General features: G+C 47.8%; 1 protein-coding gene across 16 annotated transcripts in view; it reads left to right on the plus strand.

Moving 5' to 3' along the window:
• Positions 1-16,888, plus strand: part of mycbp2 (MYC binding protein 2) — a 114,948-nt gene that overhangs the window by 2,870 nt on the left and 95,190 nt on the right. For all 16 annotated transcript variants that reach the window (XM_061226367.1, XM_061226369.1, XM_061226368.1 and 13 more), the window contains exon 2: positions 9,719-9,794. In XM_061226367.1, coding sequence (XP_061082351.1) covers positions 9,719-9,794 — 76 coding nt within the window. The remainder of the gene's footprint in view (positions 1-9,718; positions 9,795-16,888) is intronic.

The raw sequence follows: 16,888 nt of genomic DNA on the forward strand, positions 1-16,888 counted from the left end.
TGGCTGTTAGGCATAACAGACGTACATTGACATTCATCATTTCAGCTACTTGTCATATTTCCGATATTCAGAATCGGCAGTCTGCGTATGTGGTCTTCGCCTTACGATCTGATGTCAGATTGTAAATATCGCAGTAATTTGCTGCAACATTTCAATTTATTTCAGTTTGATCCCCTTCAGTTCATTCAAGTGAATCAAGTAGCTAAACGTCGCTTTGCACTGAGGCCTACATTTTAATGGGCTGAAAAATCTATGCGCTTCCCGTTGCCTGACCCCATTTCTCAGAAGCCTATGTGTTGTCATCCCACGAGTCTGGAGCATTTCCTAGCAACCCCTTAGCAACAAGGAAGTGGGTACCACGAGTCAAGATATTCTATGCTCCATCTTTTTACTATGGAGTGAGTAAAAGCTAGGAATTAAAATACCTGTCTACTTAAATTATATCAAATTATGATCTCGCCAGCAGGCATTTGAACTTGGTGTCGTATACAATTTGAAAGCTTACAGGCTTGCCTACGAGTGACTGACTGCTGGCTAGCTAGACATATGCGCAGAAGACATCCTTGCTAAGACTGCATTTCAAGTGATTGCGATAAACCGGGTAGTGTTCCGTGTGGATATGTCGGTTTGGTTTTGTTTTGTTTGTTGGTCCGGTCTTCTGTGACAGTGCTGTGTGCGCCCTTTGCTTCAGAATGGACGTAGTTTTGACGCGATGGCTCCAATTGCCCGAGCGACCGATCACCGTTGAGCGTGTGACTGGAGCAGGATTATTCAGGTATCAGGTCTCCTTCACCAATGCAAATGTGTTGAAGCCTTGAGTGGATGGAGCCGTTAAGAACAGTATCCGTATTACCACGTTTTATCTTCTGTTTTTTTTTAACGTTGATGGCAGTGATGATGTCATAGATTTATTGTTATAGAAAGTTCATTACAAGCTCCTTTTTTCTAGTGTTTAAAATAGACGTACGTGAGGAATCAGAAAGGTGGGGGGGGGGGTGGCACCTGGGGAGACGCAGGTATGAAGTTAAATTACCACCATTTATTGTACACGTCTCTGCTGAATTACCGCTTAAGGACATTGCATTCCTCTGTTTTTGTTGAGTGCTTTTTGAATGTAGCTCATTTTCAACTTCATGCCAATGGACAGTGAGCTGCACCCCCATGAAGATTGAATGCATTTTTCTTAGATGCTTGTAACTGAGATGTGTGTCTGTTACTGGTTGATCATTTATTCTGGTTAAGTGTGGGTCAGTAGTCTCTGTGTGGGTCAGTAGTCTCTGTGTGGGTCAGTAGTCTAAGTGAACGGTCAGTAGTCTAAGTGAACGGTCAGTAGTCTAAGTGAACGGTCAGTAGTCTAAGTGAAAGGTCAGTAGTCTGAGTGTGGGTCAGTAGTCTCAGGCACTTCTCTTTGGCATGGGACTGTTCCTCTGTTTTGGCTAAAATGTTGCCATTTCATGCTAAATATATGTAAATATTATTGCCACATTGTAAAAATATAAGATTTCTGGAAATAGTTCATATTCACATTTGAAAGCACAAGACGTCAGGTTTCTGTTTGTGGCTCGATGACATGTCAATGAAATGATCCTTATTGTCCAGTTCATGAGCGATATTCTTTCTGTGACCCCTTTCTGATCGCTAAGTTTGAACAGCGGCTTGTGAAATGACTATTTCTACTTTTCCGCTGCCCGCCGGAATTAAGGTTTGAACATGTATCACAGTACAGGAAAGCTGCCATGTGTTGTACGAACGCTCATAATCGTCGCTTGCGCTGTGCTACGAAAGGGAAAAAAAATCCAACACAGCTTGTTCACGTTAAAATGGCACGTTTATTCAAAGGCCTGGTTTCTGTTTCGATTCCTGGGAACAGCGCTACTCAAGATCGCAGTGGCTGTGTGCTGGCGGGGCGTTGTGGTGAATGTAGAACGCCGTGTCTTCGTTGGGCTGTTTAGTTTATGTTCCAACCCCCCCCCCCCCCCCCCCCCCTTCAGCCTGGAGTGGGTCTACGCCCGGGGAGGGCACGAGCGAATGTGACTCAGGCCTGACTCATCTCTGGAGTATGGTCGGTAAGAGCCGCTTACTAGACTGAGTCTAATGCATCTGCTACTCTGGTCTCTCGTTTGAGACTTTTTGCGTTACCGAAAGAAAATTGCCGCTGTCTCCGGCCTTTTCGTCTACGGTCAGAGGTTTAAAAAATGTAACGTGACTGTGTTGGAAACGGCCAGTAGCAGTCTTTGAACGGGGTCGTGCCTTTAATTACTGCTGCCGAGTGAAGACACATCATCTCACTCAGGTTGGGCGTTTGTATTGGTGTATTGTAAAATCGCTTGGATGTGTTGCAATAAAAAAAATATATTTTTTGTACAAAATGTCTTCAGTCTGAACTGTGTTGAATAAGGCCGTTTAAGGTGAAAACCTCTGTCTATGTAAACAGAGGGGGGTGCAGTTTGTGAGGGTGGCGGGCGGGGGGCTAATGAGGCGAAACAGCCGTGCTGGAAGTGTGCTGTTCATTTAACGTTGCCGCGCTCAGCACAGCAGCGGCCATTACCTCCCTGTGTTTCCTGTGCGCTTCCTGTGGTTTAAACGTCTTCCTACGTGTCACGTTACGGCTCCTCCTCCCTGCCGGAGGCTTCCGAGCAGAGCAGAGCCGGTCCCGGGACTGGCGCACTTTGATGCTGCGTGAGATCAGGGTTTATTTCCTATCTGGTCCGACTTCACAGGGATGTGATTCCTGACCCGCAGCTTATGAGGATGTGATTTTAAATAATTCACGGTGTGTGCTGCTTTTATCTGCGGTACTCCTCTCTGTTTGGGGGCTGATGGGCTTAAACCAGGCAGGGCAGCGTAGTATTTTATGAACTGGGCCTCAGACTCAAGGATTCTGGGTAGGGTTGCTACATTTTGAAAAAAACATGCTGAAAGTTTAAGCGAACTCCAAAACGATAAAACTAGTTTTTTGTAAACATTCTTAACATTATTGCAGTAATTTTTAACCTTTTCCTTGGCATAGGCTCATCTTTATAAACTACTGATCAGTGAGGTTGTGAGATGAACTTGGGGAGGAAGTTCATGATCAGTTCTAGCGTGATAATGTAGGCGTCTGCCCACGCGTGGCAAAAAACCTCCCCAACCAGAAGAGTAAAGTGCCATTTGGTTTAACACTGAGCTAACATACTCTTAACTGCCCTGGAATGATGTTGAATCCTGGGTTACACTTTAATTGAAGGCTCGTACATAAGAGCTATGTAACTCCATCATAAGCACTACATAACACATTCATAAGTGCTATATAAGTATCCATAAGCGCTTATATCAGTAAGGATCACATAAGGATCTTGTGTCATGTCATGGTAAGGTCATTTGCACCGACCCCCCCATATACCGATTTGTGATTATTGACATAAGGCGTTGTCTAGCTCTTATGTAGGAGCCCTCCGATATATGTCCTCACCACACGTGAAGTTGTCCGTTCTGTTCTGCCAATCATATGGTGGTTTCCCACCATTGATTTCTTGTATAGACCATGGCTTTTAAAGTCCTCTCTATGTTTGCTTTTGCCAACTTTGTGCCTTTGTTTTTAAAAGCACATCTTGGCTATAATTAAATTAGCATGTCAGTCAATTGAAATTGAAATAGAGCACATTTTTTGTGCACTTTGTAACGGTTTAATGATTTCTGAATGACTTCAGTCCGGCTGTGTGAATGGATTAAGATAAGGTCATCAGTGTTGTGAGAGTGTCTGACGAATGCCTTTAATGTGATTTAAGAGAGGAGAATGTGGCAACGGTCATCCAGACGGACCTCACCGTCCGACGTGCTTATCTGGCACGGAGTGTGGCCGTAGTTAACCCGTCTCTCAGTGTTGGATTTAAGCGAATTTAAGAGCTCAGGAGTTCTGAGTTCAGGAGTTCTCCGTCACTAAAAGCAGCTTTTAGCGGCTGCAGACTGCGACTGTTCACACTCATTATCAGGGGTTCGGCCACCGTTAGAAACACACAGATTTGTGAAGGGCTGTTCTTTTCTATACTTTTTGTGGGTATGTTTTTCCCCATTGTTCATCCCATTCCTTGTATTAAATGTTGTATGCACTCTGACCACTTTATTCACTAGACCTGCACGCCAGGTTGTTAATGCAAATATTTAATCAGCCATTCATGTGGCAGCAACTCAATACATAAAAGCATGTAGACGTGGTCAAGATGGTCAGTTGCTGTTCATACCAAATATCAGAATGCGGACGAAATGGGATCTAGGTGACCTTGATTGTGGAATGATTGTCGGTGCCAGACAGGGTGGTTTGAGTATATTTTGAGTATATTTTTAGTATCTCAGAAACTGCTGATCTCCTGGGATTTTCACGCACAGCAGTCTCTAGAGTTTGCTGAGAATGGTGCGAAAAACCCCAAAAAAACAACCCAGCGAGCAGCAGTTCTGCGGGCAGGTACCGTGTTGGAGAGGGAAGCTTTCTCTCCCGACTGGAGTTATCAGCCTTTCCTCCGTCTCTTTGTGTTCAGCCAGCTTGTGACTGTCATCGCTCTGGGACTGTGGTGCCGGAGTGGTGACATCAGGGATGATAGATGGAGCTGAGATGCGGCCATTTTCTCATTTGGCCCTCCTGTGTTTTGCAAGCCCCCAGGTTTGTGAAATGGAAGGACAACAAAGTTCTACTCACCAGACAACAAACACATCATCATGTTATATGATGTTAGAGATGTGCACTTATTTATTTATTTTTCTCCCCTCAAATTTGGATTCGCCCGTTGAACCATGTGCTTTTATTACATTACATTATTGGCATTTGGCAGACGCTCTTATCCAGAGCGACACACAGTTGATTAGACTAAGCAGGAGACAGTCCTCCCCTGGAGCAATGCAGGGTTAAGGGCCTTGCTCAAGGTGCAGATCTTATTGTGGCTACACTGGGATTCGAACCAACGACCTTGCCTGTCCCAGTCATTTACCTTAACCGCTACGCTACAGGCCGCTACAGGCCGTGTGCTTGCATCACCGACTTCAGCTCGTCTCCACGCCTGGAGCTAGGGCGTTCTCTGGATGCAGATTCTCGCAGACAATAACTAAAAATAACCTGCAAACCGCCTAGTTGCAGAACTTATACAGTGGGAACCCGGCGGAACCCTGCAGTAGAAACCCGACGGAACCCCGCAGTAGAACCCCGGCGGCGAGGCCAGGGACTTCCCTCTGTGTAACAGAATTTAAAACGGCAGACGTTCGTTCCACAAATGTGTTTAAACCTGCTCTCAGCGCGCGTGATGGCTCCGTGCGGAACCTACCTGGCGGGGGGGGGGGGGGGGGGAAATGTAACCGAATCACAGCCTAGGCTTAGGAGCGTTTTTATGTTTTATGTGTCAGGCAGTGGGGGCGAATCCTCCCTGTGATGTCTTTGTGATGGTATTTAAATTAGAAAGTCACTGGAAGCACACTAAACGCGCAGTGTTGATTTGAATAAAAAAAAAATGCCGATGGCCTGTACCTGCAGCTCGTTCTTGTGCGCAGCGTTGGCTGCGGCTCAGTTCGCTGGTAGAAAGGTCGTTTGAAGGTTCATGGCAGTTCAGCTGTAAAATGTGAGGCTGCACTAAAACACTGCTCACTTGTGCTTGGGGGGCTTTGGGCTGTGGTGGGGGTGGGGGTGGGGGGGGGGGGGGGGGAGTGCGTGATACCCGTCTTGTGAAAAAGGCATTTAAAGTATGTCTTAAATTTATGAAAGGCCTGCATGCTATTCCCCAAGTGCCTTGAACACAAATAGCTAGTATGGGTTAACAAGCTTGGTGTGTTTTCACCCCACTATGGAGTTTTTTTTTTTTTTTTTTTAGCTCACATGCTTGCTTTTTTGCAGGTTCAGGTCTGGTGTTTGCTCATCTGATACTTCTGTTGCTCTCTTCAGGGTCTTGGTGACCGTCTTCTGCAAGACGTGCTCTACAAATTAAAAGTGAATCGCTACCTGACTCTCATCCTATTTATTTCACTGTAACTTAGCTAATTTTGTGAAAGTAGAATCATAATTTTATTTGGATCTTCCCGGTTTATTACGCACTTCAGCAGAAGCAGGGAGTGTGCCGGTCGGGAGAGCGCAGTGTTGAAGAGAGAGCACCGAGCATCTCCTCTTCCTGACGGCGCACGACTGGACGCCCTCCAGGAAGCTCACTATCTTGTTCCATCTATTATCTTTTGTTGCGCCCAGAGAGGCAGTTTGTGATGTCACAGAAGAAGGGCTGCAGGTTGCAGTGGCGTCGGACACAATGGCAGGGCTGTGTGTGAGAGGGAGGGGGTCGAGCGGGGGCTGGGCGGGGCGGTATGTATCTGTGGGCGGTACGTATGGCGGTACGTATGGCGGTATGTATCTGCGGGCGGTACGTATGGTGGTACGTGAGAACAGGCCTCCCCCGACTGTTATCTGCGCGCCTCAGGACGACGCCTCGTAAAACTCCCCACCTCGCCTGGGCCGTCTCCGAAATCTTATCTCCATCGCGCAGATGTGCTGAGCTGCAGCCCCGTCCCTCTCCCCCTCTCCCCCTCTCCCCCTGTCTGTCTCTCTGTCCCCCTGTCTGTCCCCTGGTCCCTCCCTGTCCCTCTGTCCCCCTGTCCCCCTGTCTGTCTCTCTGTCCCCCTGTCTGTCCCCTGGTCCCTGCCTGTCCCCCTGTCTCCCTTCTCTCCCCTGCCTGTCTCCCCTCTCTCCCCTGCCTGTCTCCCCTCTCTCCCCTGCCTGTCTCCCCTCTCTCCCCTGCCTGTCTCCCCTCTCCCCCCTGCCTGTCTCCCCTCTCTCCCCTGCCGCCCTGTCTCCCCGTCCCACCTTGTCTCGTGAGCCTATTCCGTGTTTTGATTCCCGTTGACCAATCCGCAGATAGTTCTGTATCTGACGTTTTTTTCTGATCCGGTTGGGATCCCGTATAGTCTGTGCCATCATACGACCGGTGTCACAATCTGACCTCGCAGAGAGTGAGAGGGCATCCTGGGTCCTGCCGATAATGTCCGTAATGTCCGCCCACCCCTTAACGGCGCTATTGGACAAAGGATCGTGTTTCGCGTCCAAATAACCCAATATCGACGCTCTCTCTGTTCTGACGTCCTGCTGAGGTGACCACTCCTGTTGGGACGCACAGGTGAATGTGACTTCGCTTCTGCGGAAACCCGCTCGACGACCACGTCGTTGTTTCCCCCCCTCTGCGTGTGTTGTTCACATCATACGTAGAGAGTATTTAAGGCAGAGTTTCCGTCAGCGGCCTCGTGTTTGCACCTTTACGGGTCTTTCGGCTGTAATGGATCCATCTTCTGTGAGACGGAGGGGTGACTCCTGGGGCCGCTAATGACGGCAGAGCGGCGGCTCCTAAAGATGTTCTGCAGCCGCGTTACTGGCAAATATAGTAGCCGTGCGCTGTTAATGGATGCCTCGCGGTGCCAGGCCCTGATGTCATTCACGGAAAAATGGGTCTCTGGGGCCGTCTGGGCACGTTTCCGATTCCTAAACGGAAGATCCTTCACAAAGCCGAAACTGGCGGGTGGATTAACGACCGTTTTTTGATAAATTCCCTGTGAGCCCGAGGCTTGTCGGTGTGCATTTTTTTTTGGATAAAAGCGCGACTATTAATCCTTCGGGAATATGTCCCTCAGGAGTATCTCGATATACGTTTCCTGTGCGCTTACCCCGGGCGCCGGGGCGGGGGCAGAGCCGGCCGAACTCACCGTGACGCTGCGTTCGGGATTTTTAGCGTTCCCAGCGTTTACCCCGACGGCTGTGATCTGGTGGAGGGCGGACATTCCGCTGACATTCCTTTACTCAGCCGGGAATTTACCCAAGAGCGGCACGGGGGAGGTGTACCTGCAACCCTCACATTTGCTAGCTGAGTTCCAGCTAGACGAGCACGTTACATTTAATTGCAGTTCCAGTTATTTAGCTTTTATCTGAAGCGACGTACAGTTGATTAGACTAAACAGGGGCCAACCCCCCCCCAGAGCAATATGGGGTAGCTAAAGGTCCTTGCTCAAGGGCCCAACAGCTGCACGGATCTTATTGTAGCTACACTGGGGCTCGAACCACCAACCTTCCACATCCCAGACAAGCGCCTTAGCCACTAGGCTGCCCCCATGTTTAACTAAGATAAGATAAGATAAGATACACTTTTATTGAACCCTGTGGGTTAATTTGGCCTCTGCATTTGACCCATCCTAGTTACCTAGGAGCAGTGGGCAGCCACAGTGCAGCGCCCGGGGAGCAATGTGGGGTTAAGGGCCTTGCTCAAGGGCCCAACGGCTGTGCGGATCATTTATTGTGGCTACACCGGGATTCGAACCACTGACGTTGTGGCTCCCAGCCATGTACCTTAACCACTACGCTACAAGCCGCCCCTGTATACTGTATAGCAAATGTTGTATTGAAAATGTTTTATTCACGTTATGCCTTCACCAAATTAAGTACATGAGGTACCTGTGCGACTGGGCCATTTGGTTTGATTACTATGAGTTTCTTTTTAAATAGACGAGTAGTTTTTCGTGCGTTTTCAGCATTTCCTCTCTTCAAACGATCTGCTGTCATAACTCGCTCAATAAACCTCTTCTTGAAGCGTTTATGTGGCCATGATTCTTTTCACTCTGACAAGAAAGCATTGGGAGAATCGTATGCTATTCCGGGTTATTTATGTCGCGTTTTGCGTTTTTGCCCGAAAGATATGACTGAATGCTGTCGCAGTGCTGTGAATCAAGTCCAAAACGTTTAAAATGAGCAAAATCAGTTTTGAGTCACCAGCCATAAATTACGATTTGAGTCAAATCGCTGTTCAGAGAAAGATTTACACCCCTATTAGGCATGTTGTATACTTAATAATGTCATGTAATATTTGCATAGTTTTGTAACTGCTTTGTTACTGAAGTAATGTAAAAACTGTGTACTTTCAATTAGTTCATCAAATGAATTCATATGAACAACCAAATGATATGAACGAACCGTGCTCCAGAAAGTCCCAGGATAGCATTCAAATCTTCCTTGGATTCATACTAGCCCTTTATTTTTCTCTGCTTGTCCCAGTTTTTCGTTTTTTTTTTTATAAGGTTATCTTGGGAATGTATTGTACCAAAGCCTTTTTTCTCACTACTATACATTTGACAAGATAGCAAAAACCGAGAAGCTTTCAAAAGGTTTGCCTCCCGGGTTGGATGACATTTGCATATGTAAATATTTTGGTCCTTATCTAGGCCTATTCATTAAAATTGTTTGCGAAAACAAAAGCGTATGGGTCTTAGCACAGGTCCGTGGGGGCCTCCAGTACTCAAAGAACCTTGATGTTCCTCTTCTTTTTTTTCTTTTTTTATTCACACATGAATTCAGTCATATTAATCAATATTACTGTCTTAAGAAATTGGAAATCGTTTGCTGTTCTGGGGGGTTTCTGCGCTGTTGGGTCAGAATGCCAATACAGATCACACACTTCTGCCTTCCACAGAACTGAGTCATCTTTATCCAGCAGTGCAGTCAATAAAGTAAAGCCAGATTTCAGCCCTGACTGTCTCTTATGTGTTTGAGCTGTGGTGTGTCTGATAACATGACACGGCCGCAGAATTACTGTTGCGTCCTCCATTTAAGAGCCTGTTTTGCGCTGCGACGCATTGATTTATGAAATGTTATTTTTTTGAAATGGCAAGTGTCAGTTTTGCTCAGAGAAGGTTATTTGTGTTATTCACGAGCTTGCTTTGCTGTCTTGTTTTTCAGGGGAAAGAAAGCTTTGAGCAAGAAGAAGCTGAAAAGGCGACAGAAGGTCAAAACAAAAGTCAAAACGAGAACAAAGGTAAGCAGAGCTTCCGTTCTGGTCTGAGAAGCGTGTGTGTTTCTGCCCTAGCGCTGGGTCATTGTGTCGTTTTGGTGTGAGACGCGTGTGCGTTTCTGCCCTAGCGCTGGGTCATTGTGTCGTTTTGGTGTGAGACGCGTGTGCGTTTCTGCCCTAAGCGCTGGGTCATTGTGTCGTTTTGGTGTGAGGCGTGTGTGCGTTTCTGCCCTAAGCGCTGGGTCATTGTGTCGTTTTGGTGTGAGGCGCGTGTGCGTTTCTGCCCTAGCGCTGGGTCATTGTGTTGTTTTGGTGTGAGACGCGTGTGCGTTTCTGCCCTAGCGCTGGGTCATTGTGTCGTTTTGGTGTGTGACGCGTGTGCGTTTCTGCCCTAGCGCTGGGTCATTGTGTCGTTTCGTGAAAAGGAAGGAGCCCTTTGGGGCACGTTGCTGTGAATCATCTAGGTCTGCCTCAGAGTCTGAGGTGTCTCGACACTGCTCCTAAGTTTGAGTGCAGACGGTTTGAGATCCGATAGTATTTGCACTGTTGTGCCGTGTGCCTGCACGAGTACGGCTTCTTATGATTACCCCTCTAAGTGGATCAAAGTGAAGAAGGATACATTCATAGACCAGGCCGCTCTTGTAAATGTGAGGGGAGGGAGGGGGTGTCTGTTGCTAAGCACCTGCCTGAAAACGCCCTGGGGGGGAGGTGTTGGCAGGCACACACCTGTAAGTGTTCCGGGTGGGGCTGTTGCTAGGCACACACCTGTTAACATTCTTCGGGGGGGTGGGGGGGGTGGGCGGGGGGCTGTTGCTAGGCACACGTCTGTAAATGCACTGGGGTGGGGGCGTTGGCTGGGCTCACGTCTGTAAATGCACTGGGTAGAGAGGAGCAGTGCTCGCATACAGGAGATATGCAGGGAGTGTCTGGGGTAGGTGGGCCTGTTGCCGGGTGACCTGTGTGTCGGCAGTCTCCATGGCAACTGTGTGCTCGGTCCTCCCTGCGGAGAGGAGGACTGGCTGTTCTGTGCCGGTTGAGTGACGGACAGATTCCCTGAAAACCGAGAGCAGATACAGATATGTACGGTGCAGTCCGTAAGTATTTGCACAGCGATACTGTATCAAAAGGGATGCAGTTTCTACAGGGTTCACACAATGTAGATGGCTGCAAAATAGCGCTTCTTTTACCCCACACTCATTGTTTTCAAGTACAACGTGCTGGAGTGCAGAGCCTAAAAGGCAAATTTGTGTCACTGTCCAAATACTTACGGTCTGCACTGTACATTTCTGTGCATTGTACACTGCAGTGGAAAATAGGGTTTGAGTCCCTCGGCAGCGTGTTCCAAACCTCCACGCCGTCAGGCGGGAATGTCAGCGGGACACGGGCGGGAATGTCTGCTGCTCGCCTTCCCGCCGGCTCCAGGGGACCCTTCGATGCGCAGCTGCACTGCATGCTGGTCCTGCTGACTGCGTAGACTCTACCGCTCGGAGGCTAGTGTCTCCGTGACGACCCCTCCCCCCACGGGCCTGGTCTGTCTGCACAGGGGAGCGTCTGCCTCCATTTTCTGTCTCCCCCCCCCCTCCCACTGCTCAAGTCAGGTTTACAGGGCCGTGAGTCAGAAAGATCTTTGATGTGAGAGGCTCTTAATGCGGGCATCTTGGGCGACATTGGCTCAGGCGGTAGGAGCGGTCGTCTGGCAGTCGGAGGCCCTGCCGTTTCCATCCCCCGCCCTGGGTGTGTCAGAGCAGTAAGCCAAATGCTCCTGATGAGCTTGTTGGTGTTTTGTATGGCAGCCTACCACCATTGGCGTGTGAACGAGAGGCCTCAATTGTAAAGCGCTTTGGATAAAAGCGCTATATAAATGCGGTCCATTTACCGTTTATCTTTTCGATCAGTCAAGCAGTCCGGAAGAGGAGATTAAAATTTTCATTAATTTTTTTTTAATGGCGGAAAAAACGATAGCGTGTGACTGACTGCTACACACTGCTGCTGCGCACCAGTGATGCGGTCTACGGCTAGCGTTGCCGTTAGCGCACGTCTCCTTTTCAAACGGTTCATCGCTGAAGCACCTGCCTCACCGTGCCATTTATGTACAAACTGAAGGTAACTTGGGATGTGGCTTTGACTCACGTTTGCCTGTTGATGAATGAAAACCATTTCTGATCCATTAACCGTTGGGATGAAACGTCGTTCTTAAATTTCATCCACACACAGCCAATTATTGCATTTTTTAAAATTATTACAGTTATTAATGTTGCGTTTTATAGCAGTGCATCACGGTGGAGGTACTAACCGTGTAGGGAAATAGGCTGGCTGCTATTTCCAGTTACAGTTCTAAAAAAAAATACCAACTGAGTTTGATGTTAAAATCTTTTTTTATTCCTTATTTATACAAGACAATCGAGTTGTATTTTTAATAGACGTATATTTTTAGAGCCTATAAAACGCTGCATTTAAGTGGTTATTTACGTTCACTGTACGTAGCTGCAATTTAAATCTGCCAGCTTGTGGGATGTAGAACAGACATTTTGTGGGGGCGTTTAATCCAAATTTGAGTCACGTGCAGCTTGCTTGACTGTGTATGTTTTTTTTGTCTTTGTCATTTTGCACAGGCATTTCCCATTTCCCATTGTAAACTAAAACAAACTGTTCTTCCATTTCTGGGTCAAACAAGCAACTGGACTCCGTTGCTAAAAATAACCTCCTTTTGGGGTTTGTTTAATAAATTATTGGGAACTGGACACTGTTGCTAAAAATAACCTCCTTTTGGGGTTTGTTTAATAAATTATTGGGAACTTCCTGTTCCTCCTAGCGACCTGGGAACTTCCTGTTCCTCCTAGCGACCTGGGCACTTCCTGTTCCTCCTAGTGACCTGGGCTTTTCCTGTTCCTCCTAGTGACCTGGGCTTTTCCTGTTCCTCCTCGTGACCTGGACTTTTCCTGTTCCTCCTAACGACCTGGGCACTTCCTGTTCCTCCTAGCAACCTGGGAACTTCCTGTTCCTCCTAGCGACCTGGGAACTTCCTGTTCCTCCTAGCGACCTGGGCACTTCCTGTTCCTCCTAGGGACCTGGGCACTTCCTGTTCCTCCTAGCGACCTGGGCACTTCCTGTTCCTCCTAGTGACCTGGGCACTTCCTGTTGGCTTTAGAGATGATTGAGAGAGTTGGTGCCTATCCAGGGGTTTAGAGATTAATCAAAGAAAGCAGGTGAGGGCTGAGTTTTAATGCCTTTCCTAAACCGCACGCCTGACTTTTTACAAAAGGTGCAAAGTTCACATTAATGCAAACCGCGTTCCTGTGTCGCTGATAATCTGCGTGACCTTTAGAAGGTCCTGTTTCGTTTCTCGCTGTTTGTGACTCTTGAACTGTGTTTGTGTAGTGTGAACAAACCCAGACTACACACACAGGCCTGGCCTCCTATGTGCTTTAAGCAAACTATGGGGAAGACTCCAGGCAGAGATAAAGTGGCTTATTTACCCGAGCCCGTTTAGCTGTCAGATATATAGGCCTGCCACAGGGAGCCCCTGAAATGCCCAGACTAACAAATGTTCTTTTTTATGTGGCCGAAAGTGAATTGATTTCATTGGGCCTCCCTTACCCTTTGTCTTCCCATTGGCTGTATCGACAGAAAGATTGCCTGCCGCAGGTCGGAGGGGGTTTTGTGTTGTTTGCTGTTTCGGTTGAAGCCTCCTCAGATTTGGATTGCGTAGGGCTTCATTTGCATGCGAGTGCATTTTTCTGACGGAGATAGGGCGATATCTACACTGCGCATCTCTGAGGTCAGGTTCTGTGACTTAAGAAACGATAATATTTTATCAGGAATTTTGATCGAAGTAAGCAGATTGAATACTTTCCCTTGTGACCGTGCAATTCCTGCTTTCTGTGATTGCGCCACCGGTTGAAGAAGTCGGTTGGCAGCCCTGCTGCTATCTCTAGTGATGTGGCACAATGGATCAGAAGATCACTTCTTGAGAAAAGCCCAATAGTCCACCAACGATGACTAAAGAGAAACAACAGCCGCAAACAATGGCTCTAGACACAGGAATGCGGTGGCGAGCTGAATCAAGAAGACTAAAGTCCAAACGCACGACGTCTGATCATCATACGTGCACAAACTTTGTCCTGACCATTGATTCACCTCAACACTTACAGCCTATTAGAGAGAAAGCCACAGACCAGCATACAGGGCTCTGTGATGCTGGTGTAGCAGCGGAATAAACGGCTCTGAACCTGTCCTGGCCTGTGTTTTCCAGTAACCACCACCAGTATGGGAGTATAAACCAGTAACCACCACCAGTATGGCAGTATAGACCAGTAACCACCACCAGTATGGGAGTATAGACCAGTAACCACCACCACCACCAGTATGGGAGTATAGACCAGTAACCACCACCAGTATGGGAGTATAAACCAGTAACCACCACCAGTATGGCAGTATAGACCAGTAACCAACACCACCAGTATGGGAGTATAGACCAGTAACCACCACCAGTATGGGAGTATAGACCAGTAACCACCACCAGTATGGCAGTATAGACCAGTAACCACCACCAGTATGGGAGTATAGACCAGTAACCACCACCAGTATGGCAGTATAGACCAGTAACCACCACCAGTATGGGAGTATAGACCAGTAACCACCACCAGTATGGGAGTATAGACCAGTAACCACCACCAGTATGGGAGTATAGAGCTTTTCAGTCTGTGGAATGCACTGCTTATTTGGGCCTACTCTTGGGAGTAACTGAGTGAAGAGGCATTTGGATTCATTATTTTCAGGCATAAATGCTTCGTAATGTTTACTTTTTGCTTTCAAGGTAAAATAAAGAAATAAATTTCCTTTCCTTCAAGTTGGTGCCTGTTAAGGCCTGGGTCTTTATTGTTCTGGCCGTTTGTCAGAGGAACACGTTGCGTAATGCTGTCTGTGGGGTGAAGTCAGTGGCTGGCTGTGTGACGCCTGTTCGTTTTTGCTTTGTTCTGCAATGAAGCAGCGGACAGGCCTTGCTGAAAAGGTTGCATGTTTCAGTGGTGTGTGTGTGTGTGTGTGTGTGTGTGTGTGTGTGTGTGTGTGTGTGTGTGTGTGTGTGTGTGTGTGTGTGTGTGTGTGTGTGTGTGTGTGTGTGTGTGTGTGTGTGTGTGTGTGTGTGTGTGTGTGTGTGGGGCGCAGTGTGTGTGGTGCGGTGCGTGTGGGGCGCAGTGTGTGTGTGTGTGTGTCTGTGAGAGAGTGGTGCTGTGCGTGTGTGTGTGCGCGTGTGTGATGCTGTAAGAGTGGTGCTGTGTAATTGGGTTCCCGCTATCGTCCTGATTCCCGTTTCTCTAAGTAGCCGTGTGTGTGTTTGAGACTCGGACTGTGAGTGTCTCTCTTTCTACACAGCCCTGTGTGAGAGAGTGTGAGAGAGTGTGGCTGTGTTTCGGTTGTGCGGCTGTGTTTTGGTTGTGTCCCTTTGCGTAGCAGGAGACTCCGTTGTCAAGCGAAGGGGGAAAAGAAAAATGATATATCTCCTGCTGCTCCAGACTCTTCGGTGCGTTATTGTTCCTGCTGAAGTAAAAGCACGGAGAGAGCAGTGCTGAAGTCCGCTGTGCTCTCTCCACCGGCTGATCCTCGCACAGCGTGTGTGAATTCTCCTGGGCTCTCCTGCGTACGTGAGCGATATTTATCATCACGTCGCCTACACTCATCCCGATCCCATGCCCTGCAGCCACAGCCACCTTACCCATCTTCTGAATCGCCCGTCTGTGCGATTCTGCTATTTTTTTGGGGGCGGGGGAAAACCCTGGGTGTGCTGCATCTCAGAGTTTTGCAATCGAAAGCTTAACTTGACGGTCCAGAGGTCCTTTCACTTCTGCACTTCCCCTCAGTTTGGGAGGCGGGAGGTTGAAATGGCGGCCATCTTGAGAGTTGTCCCAATCCGCAGGCATTACATTATTGGCATTTGGCAGACGCTCTTATCCAGAGCGACGTACAGTTGATTAGACTAAGCAGGAGACATTCCTCCCATGGAGCAATGCAGGGTTAAGGGCCTTGCTCAAGGGCCCAACAGCTGTGCGGATGTTATTGTGGCTACACTGGGATTAGAACCACCGACCTTGTGTCTCCCAGTCATTTACCTTAACCACTACGCTACAGGCTGCCCCAGGCAGGCAGGTTAAAACACTACTCGACTACTTCGACCCACGGGCAAAATGTTTCACGGAACCAGGAGACAGGTAGATTCGGATTTAAGCTCCTTCCTCCAAACCACTATCTTGCTTACTCGACTTTAAGAAGGAAAAAAAACCCAGCTTTCTTTCCACAGTATAACGCAAATGTTTACAGACGACCGCTTTCTTCTCCTGTTCCAGTTGACAGATCATGCTGTGTTTTGGGTAAACAGTCGTGTTATACGGCCACATTGTCATGAACAATGTGTGTTAATCGCCTTGAGCCCTGCTCTGAGTGGTGCATCATGGGTAATTATCATTAAACTCCTTGTTGAGGTGATTCAGGTTGCACAGTAGGGTGATTTCTAGCGACTGCGGAACAGGTGGCATCATGGGTAGACTGTGCTGCCAAAAACCTTCTGCTGAAAGTGCAGGACTGTTGCTACGTAATTCATAAAAATAATAAGAGATGATTTAGTTGCGCGTAATAAGGGACGATTTGTGGTCATAGTGCAGGTGACCTGTGGGGTGCATTTCGGTCATGCAATCTTTGATGGTTCCACTGCTTCATTGCAAGAACTATAGAGCCGGGTCAGACGAGTTTGAAACTGTTTAGATGTTGGTGAAATTGGAAAGCGCTCCAGCCAGTCAATGAGAATGACCATTGGAAAGTTTTACCAAGTGTACAATCATGTAAAAACCAGAATCGTATCCGGAAATTAGGGGGAAGGTTATTTTTCTTGTAACGTCTGAATTGTGGAGGGACTTTACTCGCTGTGTAAAATGTTAAATAATGTCACACACTGTAACTGTGTACTAACTGGTGCACTGTAACCACAGTTTCCTCACTGTCCCAACTTCCGCCTGCTACCATTGACGTGCAGTTAGATGAAAAAAAAAAAGAGCCGTTTATAGAAACCCGCGCAGGAGCAGTGTGTGAGTGCAGTGTCACTGTAAGTGTCATCCGTGCCTTTGCCT

This window comes from Conger conger, chromosome 17 (assembly GCF_963514075.1).
Source record: "Conger conger chromosome 17, fConCon1.1, whole genome shotgun sequence".
Classification (NCBI taxonomy): domain Eukaryota; kingdom Metazoa; phylum Chordata; class Actinopteri; order Anguilliformes; family Congridae; genus Conger; species Conger conger.